This window comes from Strongylocentrotus purpuratus, unplaced genomic scaffold (assembly GCF_000002235.5).
Source record: "Strongylocentrotus purpuratus isolate Spur 01 unplaced genomic scaffold, Spur_5.0 spur5_scaffold_6, whole genome shotgun sequence".
Classification (NCBI taxonomy): Eukaryota; Metazoa; Echinodermata; class Echinoidea; order Camarodonta; family Strongylocentrotidae; genus Strongylocentrotus; species Strongylocentrotus purpuratus.
The window spans coordinates 19552880-19574278 of NW_022145612.1; the positions used below are offsets into that span (position 1 = coordinate 19552880).

Here is a 21399-nt window from a genome sequence, read left to right on the forward strand (position 1 = left end):
AGGTCTACCAAGGCTAATGATGATGTTGGTGATGCATAGGGGTAACAACCCTGGACTCGCCCACCATATTCATCTTATACGAACTGTCAAAGGCAATCCATCAATAATTTTCAGAACCAACCTTATGAATGCAAGGATTCTGATCACAATGAATCCGAATTTGATGCATGATTCTCCCAGGTTAAGCAATCTACCTGTAACTTACCATCTGTAAGTAACTGCTTGAGGGCATTGCAAGCATTCTTCTGGACTGGCGCATTTCCTGGGAACAGTTTCATGGCTTCCAAAATGGCTTCCATCACATCCTCTCCCAGCATGGCGATGCACGTGTCTTCTGTGAATTATTAAAAGAAGAAATATCTAGAAACAGTCCTTTGTGTGAAAAGAAGATAGATATTGCTGATAACATATGATACCAAAAACATAAATTTAATTTCATAGCACACATATCCACCATGCAAGGTGCTCTAATATTTCCCCTCTAGCTAGGCAACTAATTTTAGTGCTAACAGCATTCAAGGAATTCCTTCCTGCTGATACCCATTTAACACCTGAGTGGAGATTGACATACATGAATGTAGATTTGTCTTGCTAAAGGACACTGGTTCTATGACAGAGCTTGAACCCATGAACTTCAGTATTTTGCCAAAATGAGTATTTGATATCAAAATGTTCAGAAAAATGTGGGCTTTAGTTCCAGGATACACAAAGACTTAATTCCACCCAACACACCATTGAAGCCAATGGCTAGTGAAACATAGACTTTCATAACTCCTTAAGGCCCAAGTGCTCAGTGACATATAAACCACTTTTTCTCAAAATAGCCCAAATGGAGTTACATCTTTGTGTCTCTGACCCCTTGATATGTACCTAGGTTAGATAATTCAAAGACTAAGAATTTGGTAAAGTGCCTGAACCTCTACCCACCTGCCATAGCCAAGAAAGCAATGGTTTTCATTGCAGAAGCTTGAACCTTGGGGTCATCCTTATGCTTGTCCATGATCTCGAGCACTTGACTGTACAGTGGAAAGACATCAAGAAAGATATAGAGTGAGAGAAAGAGAAAAAGAGAGAGGGAGAGAGAAAAAGAGAGAGAGAGAGAGGAGAGAGTAGAGAGAGAGAGGGGGGGAGAGAGAGAGAAAACAACAGACAGAGAGACAGAGCCAGAGACAGAAAGAGAGAGAAAGAGAGAGACAGACATATAGGTGTACGGAGAGTGAGAAAGTGAAGGAAAACAATACAGGAAAGACGGGGAAAGAAAAGAGAGAACAGGAGAAAAGAGAAGGAAAAGAAAGAACAGGAGAAAAGAGAAAGAAAAGAATATACAGGAAGAGAGTGAGGAGAGAAATATGATACGGAAAAACAGATGAAGAGGAAAAGGAAAGAGAAAGAAAAGAGTCAGCAAATAAGCTATTGTAATTGCTGTTAAAATTCAAACCGGTATCTGTATATCATGATGTTTAAAGAAAATATTATTGGTTTACTTTATAACAAGACTAAAGATTGATGAAAGCACGAATAAAATTTAGAGCATGCCTTTTTTTTTTTTATTAAGTATTTCTGTACAAAGGTGCAGGCCTCAATTCGGATCAAATTTTTATTATATTCATGTGACTCGTGTAATTTCTTTCATACGGTTAATAATGTCAAATCTATTCTTTTCAGTGAAAAGATTTGGATCCTGTAGAGTCTTATACAAAAGCCTGCATGCTTCAGTTAACTGTTGAAAGATTCAGTGCTTACGTGAATCACACAAAAAGACAAGAAAGAAAACAAGAAAACTGCCTAAGGGGCCAGACCCACATCATAAACAATTGGTCTCCTGATATTAATGTTGGGAAAGCATCTACATGTATGGTATGCCATCGATCCAAGGAAATTGGCACTGAAGCACAAATCAGTGAGCTGAGACCTGCAAAACCATTATCCCATGAACCATCTTCACATGCGTAGAAACTTCAGGGGGGGGGTAACAAACATCCAATAAATTTTCAACATAAACATCAGGAAAATAATTTATAGCTATCCTTAGTATCACTTTTATATGTATGGACATGGCACCCAGCCATTTATGAGAAAAGGGAACCATGAATATCTGAAGTAGCATCCTTTATTGTGTCATTTCAGACAGGTGGTTAACGCCTATAGTATAAACACATTAATAGATTTCAGCATATCACGAGATAAGATACACATACAGGACTTAATTTTGTATTGGGGGAGGGGGGCTAGTTTCAGAACCTAAGAAAATGATGATGATGCAATTTAATAGATCATGAAAAGAACGGTTTAAAGGGGCATGTTACCGCCAGTGTAGTTATCGGAACATGCCATCTGCGTAAGAGCCGTATTCTTTTGGTGTCAATAGGCAGCTATAGCGCCGTCCGCCAGCGCGTACGTATTTTGCGCGCCCCTTTAACATCAACTTAATACATTAGCAAAAAAAATACAACATTTATTACTTTTCACTCTAAAAATCAGAGCTGAATTGAAGATACACTGTAGATCTTTTGGTTTGTTAGAAAAACGGAACAATGATTATTTATAAGCATAAGCAAAGGTATGCCAAACTATTTAACGTTTTTGAGTAAGGCCTGGTAGTGGATGAATACATTGACATAAACATATTCAAACTACTGGGAAATATACTGGAAAGACTCGGTATAAAAAATATTATGAAATATTAGTTTAAAAATTGGGTTAAAAATGCTTTAAAATACGGCTCAGATTGAATCTTACATCCTTAAGCAACATCTGTAGCCTGGTCACAAGGGGCTTTGTGTTTCATGTACATCAGTTCATACTCCTTCCACATTCAGTTTTACATGTTTTAAATTTTTTTGTGAGGACCAACTCTGCTATAACTGAATTCTTCACTTTCCGAGAAGGGAAACAATATAAAACCTAAAAATCAAATATTTTAAAGATGCACTGGTACATCATTGGGAGTTTGTAATACTACAGGTAGGTCCTCTGGCTGTTTGGGTAAAATTAATAACAGACCAAACATTTGATCAACGTTCAATTTATATATTATTAAAAAGGGGGTATGATGCATTAAAGAATGTTAATGGTTATCTATTTTCTGTTTAATACAGTTTATAGTAAATATTAAACCTACATGTATATCCATGTTTGTACTTCTTACCAAAGTTATGGATATCCAAACATAATAAATGTTTATTACACAATACATAACACATATTTTATAAACAGAGTGACTCATCACTATATTCTCATTGCCAAAGCAGTTGTTTGTTATTGATTGCAGTATATTTGAATATACCTGTGAATGTTCTTCTTGTGAACCAAATCTTTAAGTTTGTCACTGACTTGCATCATGGCTGCTAGGGCGTTACAACCAGCCTGTAGAAAAGAAGAACAAAAAATCTTTCTCACTCAGGATTGTAGGGACTAAATGATTAATACAAAATATGAATACACCTGTTATATGTCACATATCTATTCAAACGCAAGTGTGCTACTGTAAATCACCAATGTCTAAATACAATGTTATGAACAAAGTTATAAATTCAAATGTTGTTAAAATATACATCATCTATCAATTAGCAACAAACAGCATTATTGATAATGTGCAATGTGCATTGAGAATTTATATTTCAACAAGCCATCCAAATTTAAGCATAGATTCCAATGTTCTTCAGTATGAATACACTGACAATTTCAATCCAGAATATGTATTGAACATGTAATTCTAATTGCATCAATTCGGCAGTAGTGAAAGCTTTGTGCCTGCCGAGTTGCCCACTTTGCATGTCAAATCATGAAGATTTGCTTTCTAGCTCCACAAATTATGGACAGCTTACAAATACATGTATGTTACAGTATCCATGTTCTGAGACTCTATGACTTACCTCCATCAGACACAAAATCAACTTCATGGCTGCCACAACAACCCTCAAACAACAACGAGGAAAGCACAGCCTACAACTTGTTCAACAAGGAGCACAACTACACACGTACAAGTACATCCAGGATATCATATTCCAAAATTAATAGTATGAGCCATCCGATGTTAATCCACAAAACAATTTCAACCAACAAGGAAGAGGATTCAGGCCAAGCTCAATATACCAACCACTTTACCAACATGGCAACAACACACAAGGCATGTTGCAGCCACATTGCCACTGTGTGTCATAGCAAATGGAGGTAGAATATGGTACCGGTATAATTATGCTGGCTGGGAGGAGTCCCTTAGGATGATAAGAACCTTAACCTGTCAGTACTCAAGATTAAACTGAACGTTGGAAGCCTTTATGGCTGGTTGATCATGCATGCTCTCAATTATTAAAAATTTGCAGCTCAGTGAATTTAAGGAGCAAATTGCTCATCGTATATCAATTCTGAAATATGAACATTTCTGAGTAGTTAGTTTTGATGTAGTACAAATACATGTAACTATATTTCTAAAAAAAATTGTAAAGTTTATTAAAATATGCAACATTTTGTATAATTAATCTGCCAAATGTGGTAGAAAGCAAAATGTCATAAATTGAATACATTTTTTTAAATGTATAGATTTACGTTATTTCCTAATGATATTTTATTTTAATATAATAGCTTGGGGTAACTTATAAGTGTATTCACACCATATACAATCTCAATAATTTATTGTTCTAGTAGGTTAAATGAGTGAATAACAACATACAGAAGAAACATAAGTGGTGCATTGCTAACAAACTTACAATTAATTCAATGAAAACTAATTTCATGTTAATAAGAAGTAGGAGGAAAAAAATAGGCATGAATGGTAAACTGAAAATCGCTGGCGAGGAAATTAAAGAGGTTGATGTTGCCACTTTTGTGGGGGTTCACATTGATAGACATTTGTCTTGGAATAGTCATATTTGTTTTGTAAATCAGTGTATTAGAAAGAAAATTGGAGTGCTATTTAGATTGCGACATTTTGTTCCTAGCCGTACTGATATAAAGCATTTATACAACCACATCTTACGGAAGAGAGGTGTGGGGAAGCACTTATATTTATAAGACTATCCTAAGAAGTATATTATATTCACAGAAAATGGCAGTTGGTGCTATAAAATTTAGTGAATGGAGGACTCCTTCAAATCCATTATTTAAAAGATAGCCAATCCTAAATGTGTATAATTTACATGATTTATCCATTTCTATTTTCATTTTTGATTGAGTCAATGACAATTTGCCTCATATCTTGATAGAGAACTGTGACATTATAGAACATAGCTATTCCACAAGACAAAAAGAAGGTGGTCAATTACGTCTTCCAAAATTAAGAACGACACAAGGTTTTGGAATAGATTATCTATCGAAGTCAGATTGACAAGGTCTAGAAATAGGTTTTGGAATTCTGTTAAAAGTCATTTGTTGAATAAGTCATGAAGAAAATATCAATTCAAATAATTTGCATATGTACACAATCTATATTTTACATTATTAGTTTGTATATTGTAAGACATTGTTGAGTATTCTTGTTTTTTAAAGTAATGATTGTAATAGTAAATTTATTATTTTTTGTTTTGTTACGTTTTCTAAATTGATTTGTACCAAAATACTTTGGTTAGCTGTTTAAGGGGTTAGGCTCGAATCGCACATGTGCTATTATCTGGCCCATTTTACCAACCAATAGTTTCTCTTCTTGTATATGTAAAATCATCATATGAAAATGTATGTATTGCTGTTGGTAAATAAATCAAATTTTTAAAAAATAAATAAATAAAAAAAATTTAAAGAAAATGTAACGTCCGAAACGCCATTTTAAATTGCACTGTTCCATCCAAATACAAGAGATGATTCAGATTTATGTTATTATCCACCCATGCTCATTAATCATCAATAGAAAAAATTCATATTGTTTGTGCCTAAATATATTTTTCAGCTCCAACCATAATGGTATGTAGATTTGGGTTACAAATTCTGTTAACAATTTGCTGTTCAGGGTGATTTTTTTAGTTGAGCTATATGGGAGATAAATCTAGGTCCATGCTAAAAGAAAAGTTGGCAACTGATTTCTAATTCTCTATCTTTGAAAATGTTCAGGCTCTCAAAGTGCCATTTAGCTATTTGGTCATAGTTTTTTTTAACAGAGCCATATACTAAATGAAGGGATCTTAAATAACAAAAAATATTCCTGTTACTGGCATGATCAAAAAGAGTTATTGAAAGAAAAATAACTAGCATAAACCTATTTCCGTTGAAATGTTATTCCAATACATGTAACAATACACAGACACAAATCATGTAGTAAGTTTTGAGGCCAGTTCAAGGGCACTTCCTGTGTAATACAAGAATACTTCCTTTTATAATCTGGCTGATGAGTTGAAAATATGGTTGTAATGATTATAGGGAAAGACTAGACAATAGAAAGTTTGGAGTACCATGAAATTTCCTGAAGAAACAGAAAGAATAACTTGCTAAAGTAAGTAGTATAATATATATGTTAAGCACGCCACCAACTTTCCCTTTTCTATAATTGAAATAGCTTATTCAGTCTTTCCAATATACATACTTGTAGACACTGTCTATAATACAGCAAACTTTGTGAGGCATCTTTACATGTACATGTAACAATAGTGATCAAAACTGATTAGCAGCAACTGACTGGTAACATTAAATTTTAGTAAAAAAAACCTGAACACATATTTCATTAAAAAACCTGTACATTACATATATTTAGTATATGCCAGGCACTCTTTTATACTTTACACATAGCAATCCTGATCCTGCATTATAGTTTTCCTTGAAAGTACATTTTATGAAATTATTCAAGCTGTATATACACAACATTAATTTGAGGTCATGCAGTTCCAGAGAAAAGAGATGACCAATATTCAAATATATTTGGAATAGGGCCGATTGAATGGTGTTCTATTCTACTCTTCAAGAACTAGCCAAAGAAATTCATCTCAAAGTTTGAATGTTACATATCTACATAATACCTCAAACTCAAATAGATTGCTCATTTAATTCACCCAACTAAATTGGAAATCAATCAGAAGTGTGGTGTTTATCACATATCAAATCATTCCCACTACCTTTAAGTATATTACAAATCTATTTTGAGTTCTTCTTTACTCAAAGATTTAAGTTCTCTTCATAACAAAGAAGTATGACAAAATACTTCAAAGAACCCTTTTCTATTAATTTCCAGCAAAAACTGTAAGTTTAAACTATGAATATATGAACATGTAGTAGATTATTGGTAAATCAATAATGATAAATCAAAATTGATTTTAGCAACTGTAGATTTTTAGGTGGTACATGTATTTTACAAGCGAATATATAGTGTACTATGAAAACTTTATTACTTTTCCAATGTGCACACACAGCAAAGCTCTCCAGTTATCTCTAATGGCAAAAAGTCTTTCTCAAAACAAGTATCCCATCCCCAAATCGAACATATCAATCAAGAGGGCACTATTTCTTAATCATCACAATTTTCTGAAGTCATTTTAACATGAAAATGTATGAGCTTACCTCTTGTATGTCTGCATTGTAGGTATGCTGGTCCATGACTTGCAGCACCTGAGCATGAGCGTGGTATTCCTGAAGGGTCGACGCTACAGCCCCTGGAGGGATTTCAGTTGATAAAGTAGCAAAATCCATTATGAATGGAGAACACATCAGTATCATCAACACAATGGTAGAGTTTGGGGAAGATTTGACATACTGTGAGCACAGCTAGGGAGACATGATGTACATATATCTATGTGTTATACCTCCAAGTTAAAATAGTCATGAGCTCATATAAATATGCCATATGATGAACCAATGGTTAAAGTCAGAGTCTGGTGTGAAGATAAAGTACCTATATGTGTGAGATTCCTCAATTGGCAGCAGCTGATATTTTTCACACTGATATTCTGATGTAAACACATACATGTAGATCAATTTATTTTGTTCATTCATTCGTTCAATTCACAATATGCTTTGGTTTGTCGTTTGTATCCTTTGGTATTATAATCCACGCAGCATGACCATCGGATTTAAAACAGCCTAATGGCCTCCGACAACTATAACTATAGGAATAAACTATGAAGCGTTTCAAACTGTCAACAATGTAAAGCATTATCTGTAGAGAAGGTCATATTACACTAAAATCCCATCAATAATCGTCCATGTTGCATTTGTTCAACGTGATTCATTCCAAAAGGCTTAGCAAGTTTATCCTTTGAGCTCATCAGGTCCTATTTTTCTTTGAAAATCTAAGGTCCACGATGCACTAGCAGACTCACTGAGTTCCCAGTTGACCTTGTGTCTCATACAGTATATATATTAACCAACCACAGTCGAGGATTAAATGCAGGAAAAGAGTCTAAAGTAAATCCTGTGAAACAGTCTGCTCGCTTATAAACAAATCACATATCAAACAGCAAAGAATGGAACTCCGTTGACTGTTCAAAGTTACATGAACACCAAATGCATTTTCCTTCCCACCTGTTCTTGGTAAAAATCTCAAATAGCTATAGTCCAAATTGCTTCAATGCCACCACAAAAACTGAGAAAATATGATTAAAACCATCTTGCAGCTTAGACAAAGCAGACAAATTTCAGGTTACAGAGAACAGCACTTTTTTTGCAGATCGAGACTCTAATCTTGGTGTGAAAGGAAATGCTTCAAAATCCCCACCGGTATTAAATAGCTTTCCTTCCTTCCTTCCTTTTTTTCTTTCCTTCTCTCCACACCACACCCCCCTTTATCTTTAATCATTCATTATTCAGCATGATATACAGGACTACAGGTACATCAAGAAATGTTATACATGTAGTCTCATTGATTCGTGGACTTCACAGTCAACTCTTGAGGCAAGTTAGCAAATCCATTAAATTTTGGTCCACTGACAATTGTGAGATATAAATATCCCTGCCTCCCTGGGCCCTGTTTCATAAAACTTGATATCCATAACAAATGCTAAATTTCTATGAAAAATATAACCGAAGGCTGAGAATTCACTAACAGTGCAAAGGAAATCTTGACAACCCCCCCCCCCCCCCAAAAAAAGAGGTTAAGTCCAAGGTCAAGGTCAAGGTCATTTCCTCCAGGGGTACAGCATAACAGATCTTTTCAAGCTGTGTCCTGATAGAAAGTCAACCGGTATGTACTACAGTATATTGTGTTCCTCTATAAGAAAAAAAGTCTGCTTGTAAGTTGTGGTAAGTGAAGTTACAGTATCTAGGTCAAGCCAAGTGTTAACTGCCCTAAACAGGTAATATGCACATGAATGAATAAAATGTGACAATGAATGCTGCATGGTACATGTACATTTGTCATATTTGGAAAAAAAAACAAGGGAAAGGATTAGTTTGTATGCTTTATACTGAAATTTTCATATTCTAAAGGAAGGTAATATCATCATTTAGATCACTATTAGATGCTGTGTCAAATGCATGCAAAACAGCATGCAGAGGGGGTAAACTCATTTTGTTTAAAGGAAAGCAGATCAGGACACATTTTCCATATACCGGTACTTAATATGACTAAACAAATTATATTGTTTTGAGAAGTACATGTATATTAAAATCATGAATAATTTCTTTACATCATGATGCTTCTTGTAAAACAAATGTTAAAGTATAAAAGTACCTCACTGCTCTCTTTCCCCCCCCCCCCCCCCCCCGTCTTTCTTTCTCCCCCCCCCCCCCCCCCTCTCTCTCTCTAACATAGTAGAAACATCTTACGTGCATCACGATGCTTCTTGTAAAATAGATTTTTAAAGTAAAAACCTCAGTGCTCACTCTCTCTCTCTCTCCCTCTTTCCCCCCCCCCCCTCTCTCTCTCCCTGTCAATAATTGTTTTAATACAAATGAAAAAAATTATCCTAGAAGTTTGAACTGGTAATTGATTGAAATCAATTGATCCCTACATACCATGTCTGGAGATACTGGAGATGAGAGCTATTTCCAACAAGATCTCACTGAGTCTTGATGGATCAAACTGCACCTTCAAGAGCAGCAACGTGTCCAGTAACTTTCTCCGGATGCGCTCTTCATCCGGAGTGACAGGTGATTCCATCTTGGTGACTGGCCCCTTCGGATGCTCCGATCAAAAATGTTCTTGAGAGAAAGGCTAGACAGTCCTTAGGTCTACTTCATGTAGTGATGGGCATCGGATGTAGGATTTGCATACTGATGCCATTTCCTTAAAAAATGAAATGTTTGATACAAAGGTTAAGATATTATTTATATATGTTTGTAGTCCATCCATGGTGTCATGGCAAATTTTGTATTTCTAGCGTTCATTAATTGATAATGAGATTCCAATCTATACGTTTGAGAGAAACAAAAAATATATGTAAACATTACAGTAGTTTTCAAACAGCTTACAAACGTCAGTGTTTCCACTGTGTTTGGTGCTCAATAATGACAATAGACACCTAAAATGAAAAGTGTTGTTGCCAAACAGAAACCAACATTTTTTGTATACAATTAAAAAAAAAGAATATTTAAATTCTCATGCCTCGTAAACATGCAAACTGTACAAACTAGTGATGTGAAATAGTAGAAATCACAGAAAAACTTCTATAAACAGTTCAAGTTCTATAAACATACTAATTAAATGAAAACGTTTTTAATTGAAAGTCCAAATTTCTTGTCCAGCAATCTAAGAAGAAATTATACACAAAGTACAGATACGGTAATACTTACTGAAGGTACTGCACATGATGAAGTGCATTGTAACTTTGTAAGCATATTTTTCTCTCATTTGTTTGCAGGCTATAAAAGTATTTTTTGGTCAAAGTTCATTTCAAATTACATTCTATGGCTTGGCAAATAGACAGGTTTGATTAGAGTGAAAAACTTGAAAACAAGTGATTCACAGAACGACAGTATACCCCATGCAATGTATTGCAACATCAAACATAAAAATACTTGACAGGTGCCAAAAGATAATATATTTCTTTGTATAACACTGTTCAAACAAAGTAATAAGTCAATGAACAGTCCAATAAATCTACATGATGTATTTTCACTTACAATACTCATGCATTTACTGTACACGTACAATTGTATCTTAATTATAACCGAGTTGTAAAATATGAGTAATCCTTTTCTATGCACATTACACAAAGGCCTAAATTTAAGTCACTACTATATATATACACTGTAGATTCATTTAAATGTGATTTCATCAAAATCTCCTTGATTTCATGAAATTGAATATTCATTCACACTTTAAGAAGAGCCACCTATTCAGCTGTTAATAGGGGAACTGTCAAGATATGGAAAAGAAATTTCCTTCTCTCAGTAATTTTGTCCATGTCTATCAACAGCAGAAAAATAATTTTCAAGAGCAAAAAACCTGGATGTTAATATTCTGGATTTCTTTTGTAAAAATTTGTCTGATCTCCCAGTTCGCTGTTAGCCTCAATTACTGCCTCCCTCCAAGCCAACTTGCTATGTTTAAACTCACATTGACTTTCCTTAGGTTTCTTAAGATTTCAGGTGATACACCCACACATTGTGCACACGTTGTGTATCAGGACAGGTTGGTCATCTGGACACTTGATTTCAAACAGTATTCAAACATGTTTAAAAGGAATATTTCTTGACTTTTTAATGACCACATTATCGATGACAACTTTTTTAATGATGGTAGTGTTATTTGCTGCCTATTTTACATGATTTCCAAAGGCGAAGATGACAGCTAGAATTCTAATCTCTAATATGCATGGTTGTTCCGTTAAGACTACATGTACATACAAAATTCTTAGTGCTTGAACACCCCCACGTCCCCCCCCCCCTTACACACACACACACACAAAGCATTTCAGCTTACATTTAGAGCATGCGCAGATCGCTCATCCGATCTCAGCCTCATTTTCGTAAGTTGGCACCTAGCCTGGCCGACATGGGCCCTTCTGATTGGCTATCGCTGGTCTCTATTCACTCAATGCTATAGATATTTGTGCGAGGAGCAAGCTTGCGATTTTCCGTTTCTTTATACCAAAATTATGATATTTCAGTCAAACCCTCGATCTGTTATGATTTTTCACTTAAGTATTACACTTAAGTATTTCTCTTAAGTTTAAGTTTCACTTAACTATTAAGTTTGAACATTTCTCATTTTCTTCATATTTAAGGTACAAACTGGAAATTTATTCTGAAATGTTTGTTGAAATTTTATTTTATGTGTTTGCAATGCCGTGTGTGCATCACCTATGTGTGAAGTGCGTCACCTGTTAAAAGCAGGACGTGTGAAAATCTCTGTGGTGTGAAGTAATATTACGTATTGACTTTGCCATTGAACTTAAGTCGCGCATAAGTAAAGTAGTTCCTCTCGCACTTAAATTTGAAAACAATCGAGCGGACCGGCCAATGAGAGCACGTAAACTCGTTGTACATACTGTAGATAGATGGCAAAAGTTCTTTGTGACACACACATCCTTGCGCCTATGTACAGCTGAAGCTGATAATCAACTGATCCAAAATGTAGGCTAGCCAATATTAATTACATTATTACAATATTAGCATTTTAAGGCTCAGTCGGTGTGACCGCGTAGAATGTAACCTAGCTGCACCGTTTGTCCGGGAATTAGAGACCGGGTTGGTTAAAAGTTAAAAGCCACGTACATCGCCATCGTTTTCCCGAAAAATACTCCAAAAATAACAAGAAAATTGGCTCGAAACAGGTAATAAACATAATGACGTTTAACTCATGATCTTTATTTGGACATTTAATGAATATTTTCTAGATTCTATATTTTGGGTATGTTTTAGTAGGGCATCTCCACGTCCACGCCAGAGATACGGGTCAAATTTTGGATAGGTTTCTAAACAAGCGCCAAAATTTGTAGATATTTATTACCGATGTCATGTCATTTCTAGAAAAATTTTCAACCACATGAACGTGTACAATAATGGGAGGACAGACTGTGCAGATAGCAAACCGGAGCAGAAAACCTGCATATTAAGAGCGCGTTCATGCTTGATTTTGAAGGCAGAATGAGCGATTTGTAACGCTCATCGTAAACGCTCATCGTAATCGCAGTTCCACGGTGCAGTGTTCATGCTCACTTCTCCAGGCAATTCTCCTTGGGTGGTCTTCAGCTGGATTCGCAAACCTGTGTGCGCATGCTACGTAGACCTACTAGAGGTCACTGCGTTGACCCCATTTAAACGCGTTTACAAATTGTAAACGCATCTTTTTGTGAGTTTACGATCGGCGATCGTGATCGCCGTTTTTTCGGTGATTCTACAAAAGTGAGCTAAGACGCAACCGTGTTTTAAACTAAACGCGTAACAGATGCCTGATTCTGGCCGTCAAAATCAAGCATGAACGCGCCCTATGTCTGACGTACAAACGGTACTGCATCTAGTAGGACAAACGGCTCGGTCACACTGCGCTGCACCGGCAGCCTTCAACTTCAAACACTACCGGTAATCATATCAATTGTCATGCAAACATTGCAAGCTTAGATATTGTCATCAGATAAATGATACGTTTAAAGAATGCCTTTCATATGTGCTAGATAAACTTAGGTTCTCACCTGTTAATCTCATCGTCTCAAAGATTCGCCCGTTTCGCATTAAATAACTTAATAATTGCTGTGCTTCACATCAACAACTCACACATGTCAATGTCATCACACATTTGTTGTCATCGCCCATATGATTTCGATGCTTCATATCTAGCCTAGCATCAAGGCTAGGCAAGAAAAAAAAAGACGGGGATGGGGTTGGGGGGGGGGGGTATGAGAGCGACAGAGAGGGATTGATATACACAAACAAATACTTGAAGGCTCATTTTTTAATCAAAACTGTTTTCAACTCAAAAGTAGACAATACAGCCCACAACTGAGATCTACAACTCACATATCCCTGATTTGACAATTAAAAAAATCATCCAATGTATATATCCAAATTCCTATTTCAACATGCATTTCGATTAATATTTATTGAACATTAAATACATATAATGAGCAGAGGTAGCTACTCTTGGCAGGGGGCAAGAGTGACCCCCCCCCCCCCCCCCCCACCCAATTCCCCAAAGTACTGTATCAAATGTTGACCGCAGATATTTCTCTAGCTAGCTGTATGTGGAACAAGAAATCAGTGTTCGTCCCATTATAAGTGACGGTGGTGGTGGTGGGGGGGGGGGGGGTATACGTAGGCTAGCTACTTGGATTATACGTGGCCATTTCGACTCGGGCCCAGCATCCTAGAAATGCACTTAAAACGATCGTTTGCGAGCAAATTAGCAGCTCCAGCATAGGCTGCATGTCATTAGCACATCTTGTGATCTTCTACATTATACGCCGATTATTATATCATACTGTCTGTCTATTCTCTATTTACTCAATCTACGAAGGAAACAACACCACAGTTCTCCAAACCTGGAGGAAACCATGCAAGAAGAAGGAGAAGATGAAGAAGATGGAATTGGAGGAGAGGATGTGGAATATATTGGCCCAAATTCACAAAGCAAGGTTTGAGCTCAGACCAAGGTTTGAGCTCAAACCTCCTTTTGTTTCGCCAAACCTCCTTTTGTTCTTTACAAACCAGGTTTGTAAAAAACGCGTAAAACGCATCATATGACGTACGAAAACCAAGGTTTGTCGACAAACCTCCTTTGTGAATTCGGGCCATAGCTAGGTCTCATGTTTTTTTGTTTTTTTTCGTGTTGTTACTTTTTTTTTTGGGGGGGTGGGCTATTTAATATTGGAAGGGGCATCTGGGTATACTATGGCCCCACTTGCTTTCGATAGAAGAAAAAGAGCGGGAGGAAATATGGGGGGGGGGGTGGTGAGTGAGGCCTGACTTATAGTAAACCTTCAGCCTGAAACAAGACTATCTTCCAGGAAGCGATCGAGCTGGAGACGTCTCTCAGGAAACAACTCTTAAAACCCGAGAATCAGTAGTATTTGAACATTTTTATGTTCTGAGAAGAATTGAGGCAGACTTTCTTTTTTAAGATGGCATCTGCTCGACAGCTTAGCAAAAGTGGTGGCTTGAAGTCGGCTGCCAGTCGGCAGAAGTTGAAACAGCAGCAGCCGAACGATCGAGGAGTTGCAACTGTACCCGGGAGTTCAGGCGAAGGATCAAGTAACTATCCGTACATGAAGGAAGAGCACGTGTTGACACTGGGCGAGGTACAGAACGTTATACTTATACCAGTGTAGACTAGGTATACGTAATTATCATTAGACAGAAATAACCGTGTGGTATGGAAAACTCTTTACCAAAACTGACATTTTTGTAACCTTCCCAGACAGTGCACAGCGCACAGCGCACAGACGGTGCCATTGACATTGTTTCTTTTTCTAGACATGACTTTCGCTTTCTAATCATTCTCTAGACTAAATCTAATCACTGTTTTCTAAACCAAAACTGTACAGTTTTGTTTAGAAAGCAGTGATTGGAAAAGAATGATTAGAAAGCAAAAGACAATTGATGACATTTTTATGTGCAAATATTAATTATAACGAAAATCAATGTAAATAGTAAGTTAGTAAATAGCTAATCCGTTGAGTGTGGTAAAGCTGCTTACTGCGGGGAATGAGATCGGCAATCACAGACCCACTGTCTGCATTGCTTAACCTCTCACTAACCCACATGATGCACTTCAGTCTCTGGATAGGTGGTCAGTGAATGAAGCATATATAGCCTCAGCGGAACAACCGTCGATGTAGAGACCAAAGCTTACGGTCTACATAATCATGAGACTTGTGTATTCAATATAGACTTGATTATTGAAATTTTTTTGATGCAGAGATGATTTTGAAGAACTATTTACCTTTATTTGGGTTGTTTTTTTAAAGAGCATTTCAACTATTAAAAGTGATTGAATTGTGCAGAGGCTGATATAATCTCGGAGTTGGCTCATCTAACAACTACGGTAATAAACAAGTTATCTTTATGGACATTTTAAACAATTTAATACCTGATATTTTTAAAGGTAAGCTAAAAAATGAAAAAGAAGAAAGTCATCAATTAGGCCAACTTCTATATGTTATACTGACATCACAAATTCATGATTCTTGACATTGATGTCCAACTTATTTACATGACAAGAGTGAACATGGTCAAGAGTGAACGTATGGTCTTTACTGGTACATATAATTCAACATACATTACATGTCCTTCAGTGGCAGGATTTCCATACTTGTGGTTCAAATTCAAATTCAAATTCAAATTCAAATTCAAATTCAAATTCAAATTCAAATTCAAATTCAAATTCAAATTCAAATCAAATCAAATTCAAATAATTTATTCACTCAATATCAAAAATTTAAAAAAAACAGACACATAGAATTGCGAATAAACGCATACATGTATAACAAATATAAAAAGATGGACATAGCAAAATCAGTAGATGACAACACAAATGAGTGAATAAATTATTTGAATTTGAATTTGAATTTGAATTACTTGTGGTCGATGAATTAACACATTTTCCTTCCTTGTATGAATTTAGCACTTTTACAACAGGACGATGGTGTTGGTGCAGCAGGCTGCAAGGAGTAGCAAGGAATCCTCATTGTGGGACATTGCAGATGGGATCTACAAGGATGTAGAGGGCTACATCAGCAAAGAGGCCCAAGTGAGGGCATTTGCCCTCCTAATGTACAATAAAGGACTGGAGGACGCCCAGAATGCGGAGACTGTGGCCAAACTGTGCTCCAGACTAGCTTCCTTAGAGGCAGAGGGACTCAAGTTCAGAAGTCCTCTCCTTAAGCAACTTCAGGTAAACTTTTTGTCTCAACATTTTGCAGGGAATGCATTAATTTTTATTATGAGTAGTTGGGTGATGTATACCGCCTTTACCATCAGGCTCAACTGCAGAATAACCCAACATGCATTGAGTAAAATTCATAAGGTTTAGGTATCGAGGTCAGAACTGGGATAATGGTCAGTTGATGGATCTTGATATCCAGGGAGTATGTTTTTCAAATTGTTTATGATTTGTCCTCTTCACTGTTATGAAAAGTAAGTTTGAGAATTATACATCACCAACCTTATGCTTGAGAAGGTCAAAAGATGATTTTACATAATCACAGCACACCCATTTCTTCATTGCTCATGACAGGAAGACTTCATATCCCGTGCGACATGGAAAGACAATGACCCAAATCGATGGCTTGCCTTTACCTGCTACCTGTGCTGCCTCTTCAGACACCTCAAGATTGGAGATAACTACATCAATGCCTTGGTCGAGCCTGTTTTTACATGCCTGGACTCCGTAAGTCTTTTGGCTTTCCGTACATTCCTCAAGTTTATCTGTACTTTCTATGAACACTATGTCATTGTAATGAGCATAGACAAGACCACATTTTGTTCATCATGATAAATTGATTTATGGTGTCCTAATATTTGGGGACCTTGCTTTGTACCAATGATGTGATTAATCAAAATTAATAAATTTAATTGCTTTTTAAGTGAGTTTTAGTATATTCCTCATTTGTATATCTTGTTATTTATTAATGCAGCTTGTAACTGATGCCGACTCAAGTGATGAAGAAATGAAATGTGGTTGTAATCAGGTAAGCTCAAGTCACAGAACATCAAAAGTATCATACTTTTCTTGTCATTTTCCCTCTATTATCTTTAAGAGCTAAATTTCTTTTCCTCATTTTCTTTTTCTCTATCCTCAATTTTGTTACCCCTTTTCTTACATTTAGTGCTTGTTGACTTACCTATCAATTATTTGCCAACTGTGACATCAATCATCTCCTTCACAGGTTATTTAAAAGTGAAAACTTTATGTTTGTTATTCACCCAAGTCTAAATTTGTGTGAATAAACATTCTATTTACCCTTGTGATATACATGACAATGAAATGGTATCATCTACTGGTAAATGACATTGCTCCAGATGTTAAAGGCAGGCTTTACTACTTCAGGCAGAAGGGATAAGACCACCCAGCGAGCCAGCGAGGTCACTGTGACAGGTGGCTATCTCATTAACTCATCTCTCATTTAACATAAGAAAAAGAGGATCACGGGGGGCCAACGGGCACCGATTGGGGAAGTTTTCTATATAGAGGGAGCAAGTAGCTACAAGTAGGACAGTGTGCCTTTAAATGCCTTGATTCCTCTTGATCTTACATGATAGTTTTCTTTGCCTATCCTATCCCAGCTCAAGGAGCTTGGACCCACTCTTGAAGAGCTCAAGCCTGCACAGATGGATATCCTACTAAACATGATGAAAGAGAAACTCCTAGGACCCAAATCTTCTCACTTCTCCCGCCTTCTCCTCCTAGAGATCATTGAGCTTAGAGCAAGCGGATGGCACTTGACCGACACACAGCAGCAGTACTACTCAGAGATCTTCTGCTAACAGTGGCCAAAGTGCTTCTTTAAAAGACATTATTCAATATTTTCTGTGAGAGAGATACAAGTGCTTCTGTGTTCAGTCTTAGCTAAAGACTTCCTTCGATAGAGTACTTTGTTTTGATTTCAAGGACAAGCTGTAGGAGATCTGTGAGTTAAGTGCACCGGTGTTAGTGTTAGTGTGTTAGTGTTAGCAGATGGCACTTGACCGACACACAGCAGCAGTACTACTCCGAGATCTTCTGCTAACGGTTGCCAAAGTGCTTCTCCTTAAAAGACATTCTTCAATATTTTCTGTGACAGAGATACAAGTGCTTCTGTGCTCAGTCTTAGCTAAAGACTTCCTTTGATAAAGTACTTTGTTTTGTTTTCAAGGACAAGCTGTAGGAGAGCTGTGAGTTAAGTGCACCGGTGTTAGTGTTAGTGTTAGCGGATGGCACTTGACCGACACACAGCAGCAGTATTACTCCGAGATCTTCTGCTAACGGTTGCCAAAGTGCTTCTTCAAAAGACATTCTTCAAAATTTTCTGTGGGTATTGTTTGCTTTCATGGAAAAGCTTTAGGAGATATGCGAGAGCGATACGAGTGCTTATGTGAGCCTTAGCTAAAGACTTTGTTCGATAGGTTGTTTTTTTCTTCCAAGGACAAGCTGTAGGAGATCTGTGAGTTAAGTGCATCAGTGTTATTGTGTTTTTGAGATGCAAGAATATGAATGCTCCTTTGATTTTGTGTGCTAGAGTTATGTGACACAATCGGTTATTACGAACACCGTCGTCTGTTTAAATTTGTTTACAGAAGGTAGCAGTGGGCAAGCTTGGTATTTCATATCCACAATGGGAAGATATTTTATAAAGCCATGTACATTAAATATAGTAGCATTAATAAGTTCCTCTAAAAAAAAAAATCAGCATTTATGAAATGGCAAGAGTAATAGCCAGAGGTGTAAGGGTACAGATATCTCCCTCCTTCTCATCACAAGAAATTCAGTATTTTCGTAATGGTTTATATCTGAATGTATTCAAATATTGCTCAAGTCTTTAATGCAATTCAATGGCACATTATGTTTTGCCATGTTCATTTGTATGTATCTACAATTGTCAAGACTTATGCGAAACAATGCTTTAACTGTGAATATTAGTACATATGACAGATCATTTGGACTGCTAGGTAATCATACTTTTTGCCACCTCATTAATTATTATACCTTATGGCATCCAATATTTCCATGTACACTCATAAACAACCAAATTCAAATAGCTAACTAGTGTCTTGTATGAACCTGGAAAAGTGGGTAGGTTATCGTAGTTCAAGCAGCTGTTTCAGCTTGATATCGAGCACTTTTAGATATCTCAGGTCCATGGACAACTGCAGGAAATATTTTAATGATACTATTGATCATGCAAAAATAAACATACCATTGAATTACCTTTACAGTTAGTCTTGCCAGTAATAACCTTTAATCAACCTTCATGTACCAGAAGAAATATTGAAATAAGTTGAAGCTATTTGTTTTCAAGAATCCAGCTGCCCCTGCTCTAAAGTGAATTAATTTTAAAGATTAACTTTAAGATATTTCAGCATAAAGCATCATTTAAAATGAAGCTCATTCACGTGATATATTTCAGAAAATTTACAAAAATGTTGGTTTGTATTCAATGATGGTAAAGAATGAATATGAATGGAAGAAGCTATAATTAATCTTTAAAGCTTTATTTATCATTTGTGCATGATTCTTTATCTGACATATTGCATGCATTGATTAAGAGTTGTTTGTGTTTATAAGATTTAAGGAGAGGAGAGGATTGGTGGACACTCCTGGTTTTTTTCTTTCACCTCCAGTTTGTCATTTGTTTGATTTTTAACCAAGTTTTACCTACATTTATTTTATTACACATGGAACCAAAGTTCACACAAAGTCTGTTGTGGGTTGTTGAAATTCCTGCATAGCTCAAACAAATTTATAATCGGTACAAATAATAATGATTAATCATGGAATGATTCCGATACCTATTTTAGATTGTTGATAGCACCTCTATCAATTTTCTCCCATTATATGCCAAATATCATAATTCCTAATCTGTTTCCTTTAGATTTGAAGGAGATACGTTTAAATTCAGAATTTGCATCAGTGCAACTGTAAATGTACACGTGTTTGTGGCTGAAGAAAGCTATACTACTTTGAGAATTAGCAGCAAAACCAAAACTGTATATAGCAGAATAGCATTTCTAAATGTATTGACAGTACTCATTGTTGCTGTGTTTAGTTTTCATGCAGCTTCTCCATCTGTTATTCTACTCTCTTTCTTATATCCTCTTATTTTGTTTTATACATTATTGTAAATACAAACAAATGTTATTTTATGCCTTCATACTTCTCGAACATAATAAGACATTGTATTAAATACATTTCTTTAAAATTTAATGTGTTATGAATCATTAATAGTGTTCGAGTATTTGAAGTAATGTATGTTACATATGCCGGACACAGCTATTACGTAATATGTCTTAAACTGGCAGATAGTCAGTAATTTCAAGGATCTTTGGGTAAAGAATGTTTATGCTCTTTGACTGAAATGTTTACTTTTAGAAAATCATAGACGGAATTAGCCCAATCAAATCAAAACAAAGATTGGTGAACAATAAGATAAGAGGAAATTGGACAAAGAATCAATTCTGACTTCTTGAAGGCTTCAATCACTACAATAAATTTTAAAAAACACCCATGGGCAATAAATGTCCCTTTTTCATGTATTAAAAATGAATGAATACATTTCTTCAATCATATACAAGTACAATGTATACCCCCCCCCCCCCCCCTGCATGTCCAGCTGCAAAGAAAGGTCTGTTGCATTATATCATTTTTGATAAGTGCTATTTTGTGCAAGTATAGGCCTGTAGGGTAATAAACGAAGGGAGAAATTTGCTAATAAGATATTCCTAATTTGGTGATTTTGAATTTCTCAAAGTTTCTGCTCTTTTCTCTGATTTTCTGAAACTTCCAAGATTCTCTTTCTCCGATATTTCTACTTCAACCCAAATCAAATTTCTATAAAAAGGCTACTTTCACTTTGTACCATCAAAACAGTGGTACTGTACATGTATGTTGAAATAATCATAAAACAAGAA

General features: G+C 36.1%; 2 protein-coding genes across 7 annotated transcripts in view; one reads left to right on the top strand and one right to left on the bottom strand.

Moving 5' to 3' along the window:
• LOC581823 (leucine-rich repeat serine/threonine-protein kinase 2) overlaps nucleotides 1–13603 on the bottom strand; it is an 87881-nt gene extending 74278 nt beyond the window's left edge. For all 5 annotated transcript variants that reach the window (XM_030973038.1, XM_030973039.1, XM_030973037.1 and 2 more), the window contains exons 1-6: nucleotides 13491–13603; nucleotides 9871–10141; nucleotides 7480–7571; nucleotides 3287–3366; nucleotides 928–1016; nucleotides 206–334 (exon numbers count right to left, since the gene is read on the bottom strand). In XM_030973038.1, the coding sequence (XP_030828898.1) occupies nucleotides 206–334; nucleotides 928–1016; nucleotides 3287–3366; nucleotides 7480–7571; nucleotides 9871–10015 (535 nt within the window). In that variant the 5' untranslated portion in view covers nucleotides 10016–10141; nucleotides 13491–13603. The remainder of the gene's footprint in view (nucleotides 1–205; nucleotides 335–927; nucleotides 1017–3286; nucleotides 3367–7479; nucleotides 7572–9870; nucleotides 10142–13490) is intronic.
• A 1146-nt stretch (nucleotides 13604–14749) lies between these two features.
• LOC100893399 (MIF4G domain-containing protein B) lies at nucleotides 14750–20690 on the top strand. 2 transcript variants are annotated; one of them, XM_003726602.3, is made up of 5 exons: nucleotides 14751–15092; nucleotides 16418–16687; nucleotides 17030–17182; nucleotides 17430–17483; nucleotides 18079–20690. In XM_003726602.3, exons 1-5 carry the CDS (start codon nucleotides 14916–14918, stop codon nucleotides 18277–18279), a joined length of 855 nt encoding a protein of 284 aa, XP_003726650.1. In that variant the 5' UTR covers nucleotides 14751–14915; the 3' UTR covers nucleotides 18280–20690. The 2 variants fall into 2 exon arrangements, with proteins under 2 accessions (XP_030855981.1, XP_003726650.1); XM_031000121.1 differs by lacking the exon at nucleotides 17430–17483 and having other exon boundaries at nucleotides 14750–15092.
• Nucleotides 20691–21399: the final 709 nt, after the last annotated feature.

Bases quoted from the DNA above. Each gene is read 5' to 3' on its own strand.
- LOC100893399 (XM_003726602.3), top strand. From the start codon at position 14,916: ATGGCATCTGCTCGACAGCTTAGCAAAAGTGGTGGCTTGAAGTCGGCT. The intron at 15,093-16,417 runs GTACAGAACGTT...GTATGAATTTAG, and splicing joins ACGTGTTGACACTGGGCGAG to CACTTTTACAACAGGACGAT. The intron at 17,484-18,078 runs GTAAGCTCAAGT...ATCCTATCCCAG, and splicing joins TGAAATGTGGTTGTAATCAG to CTCAAGGAGCTTGGACCCAC.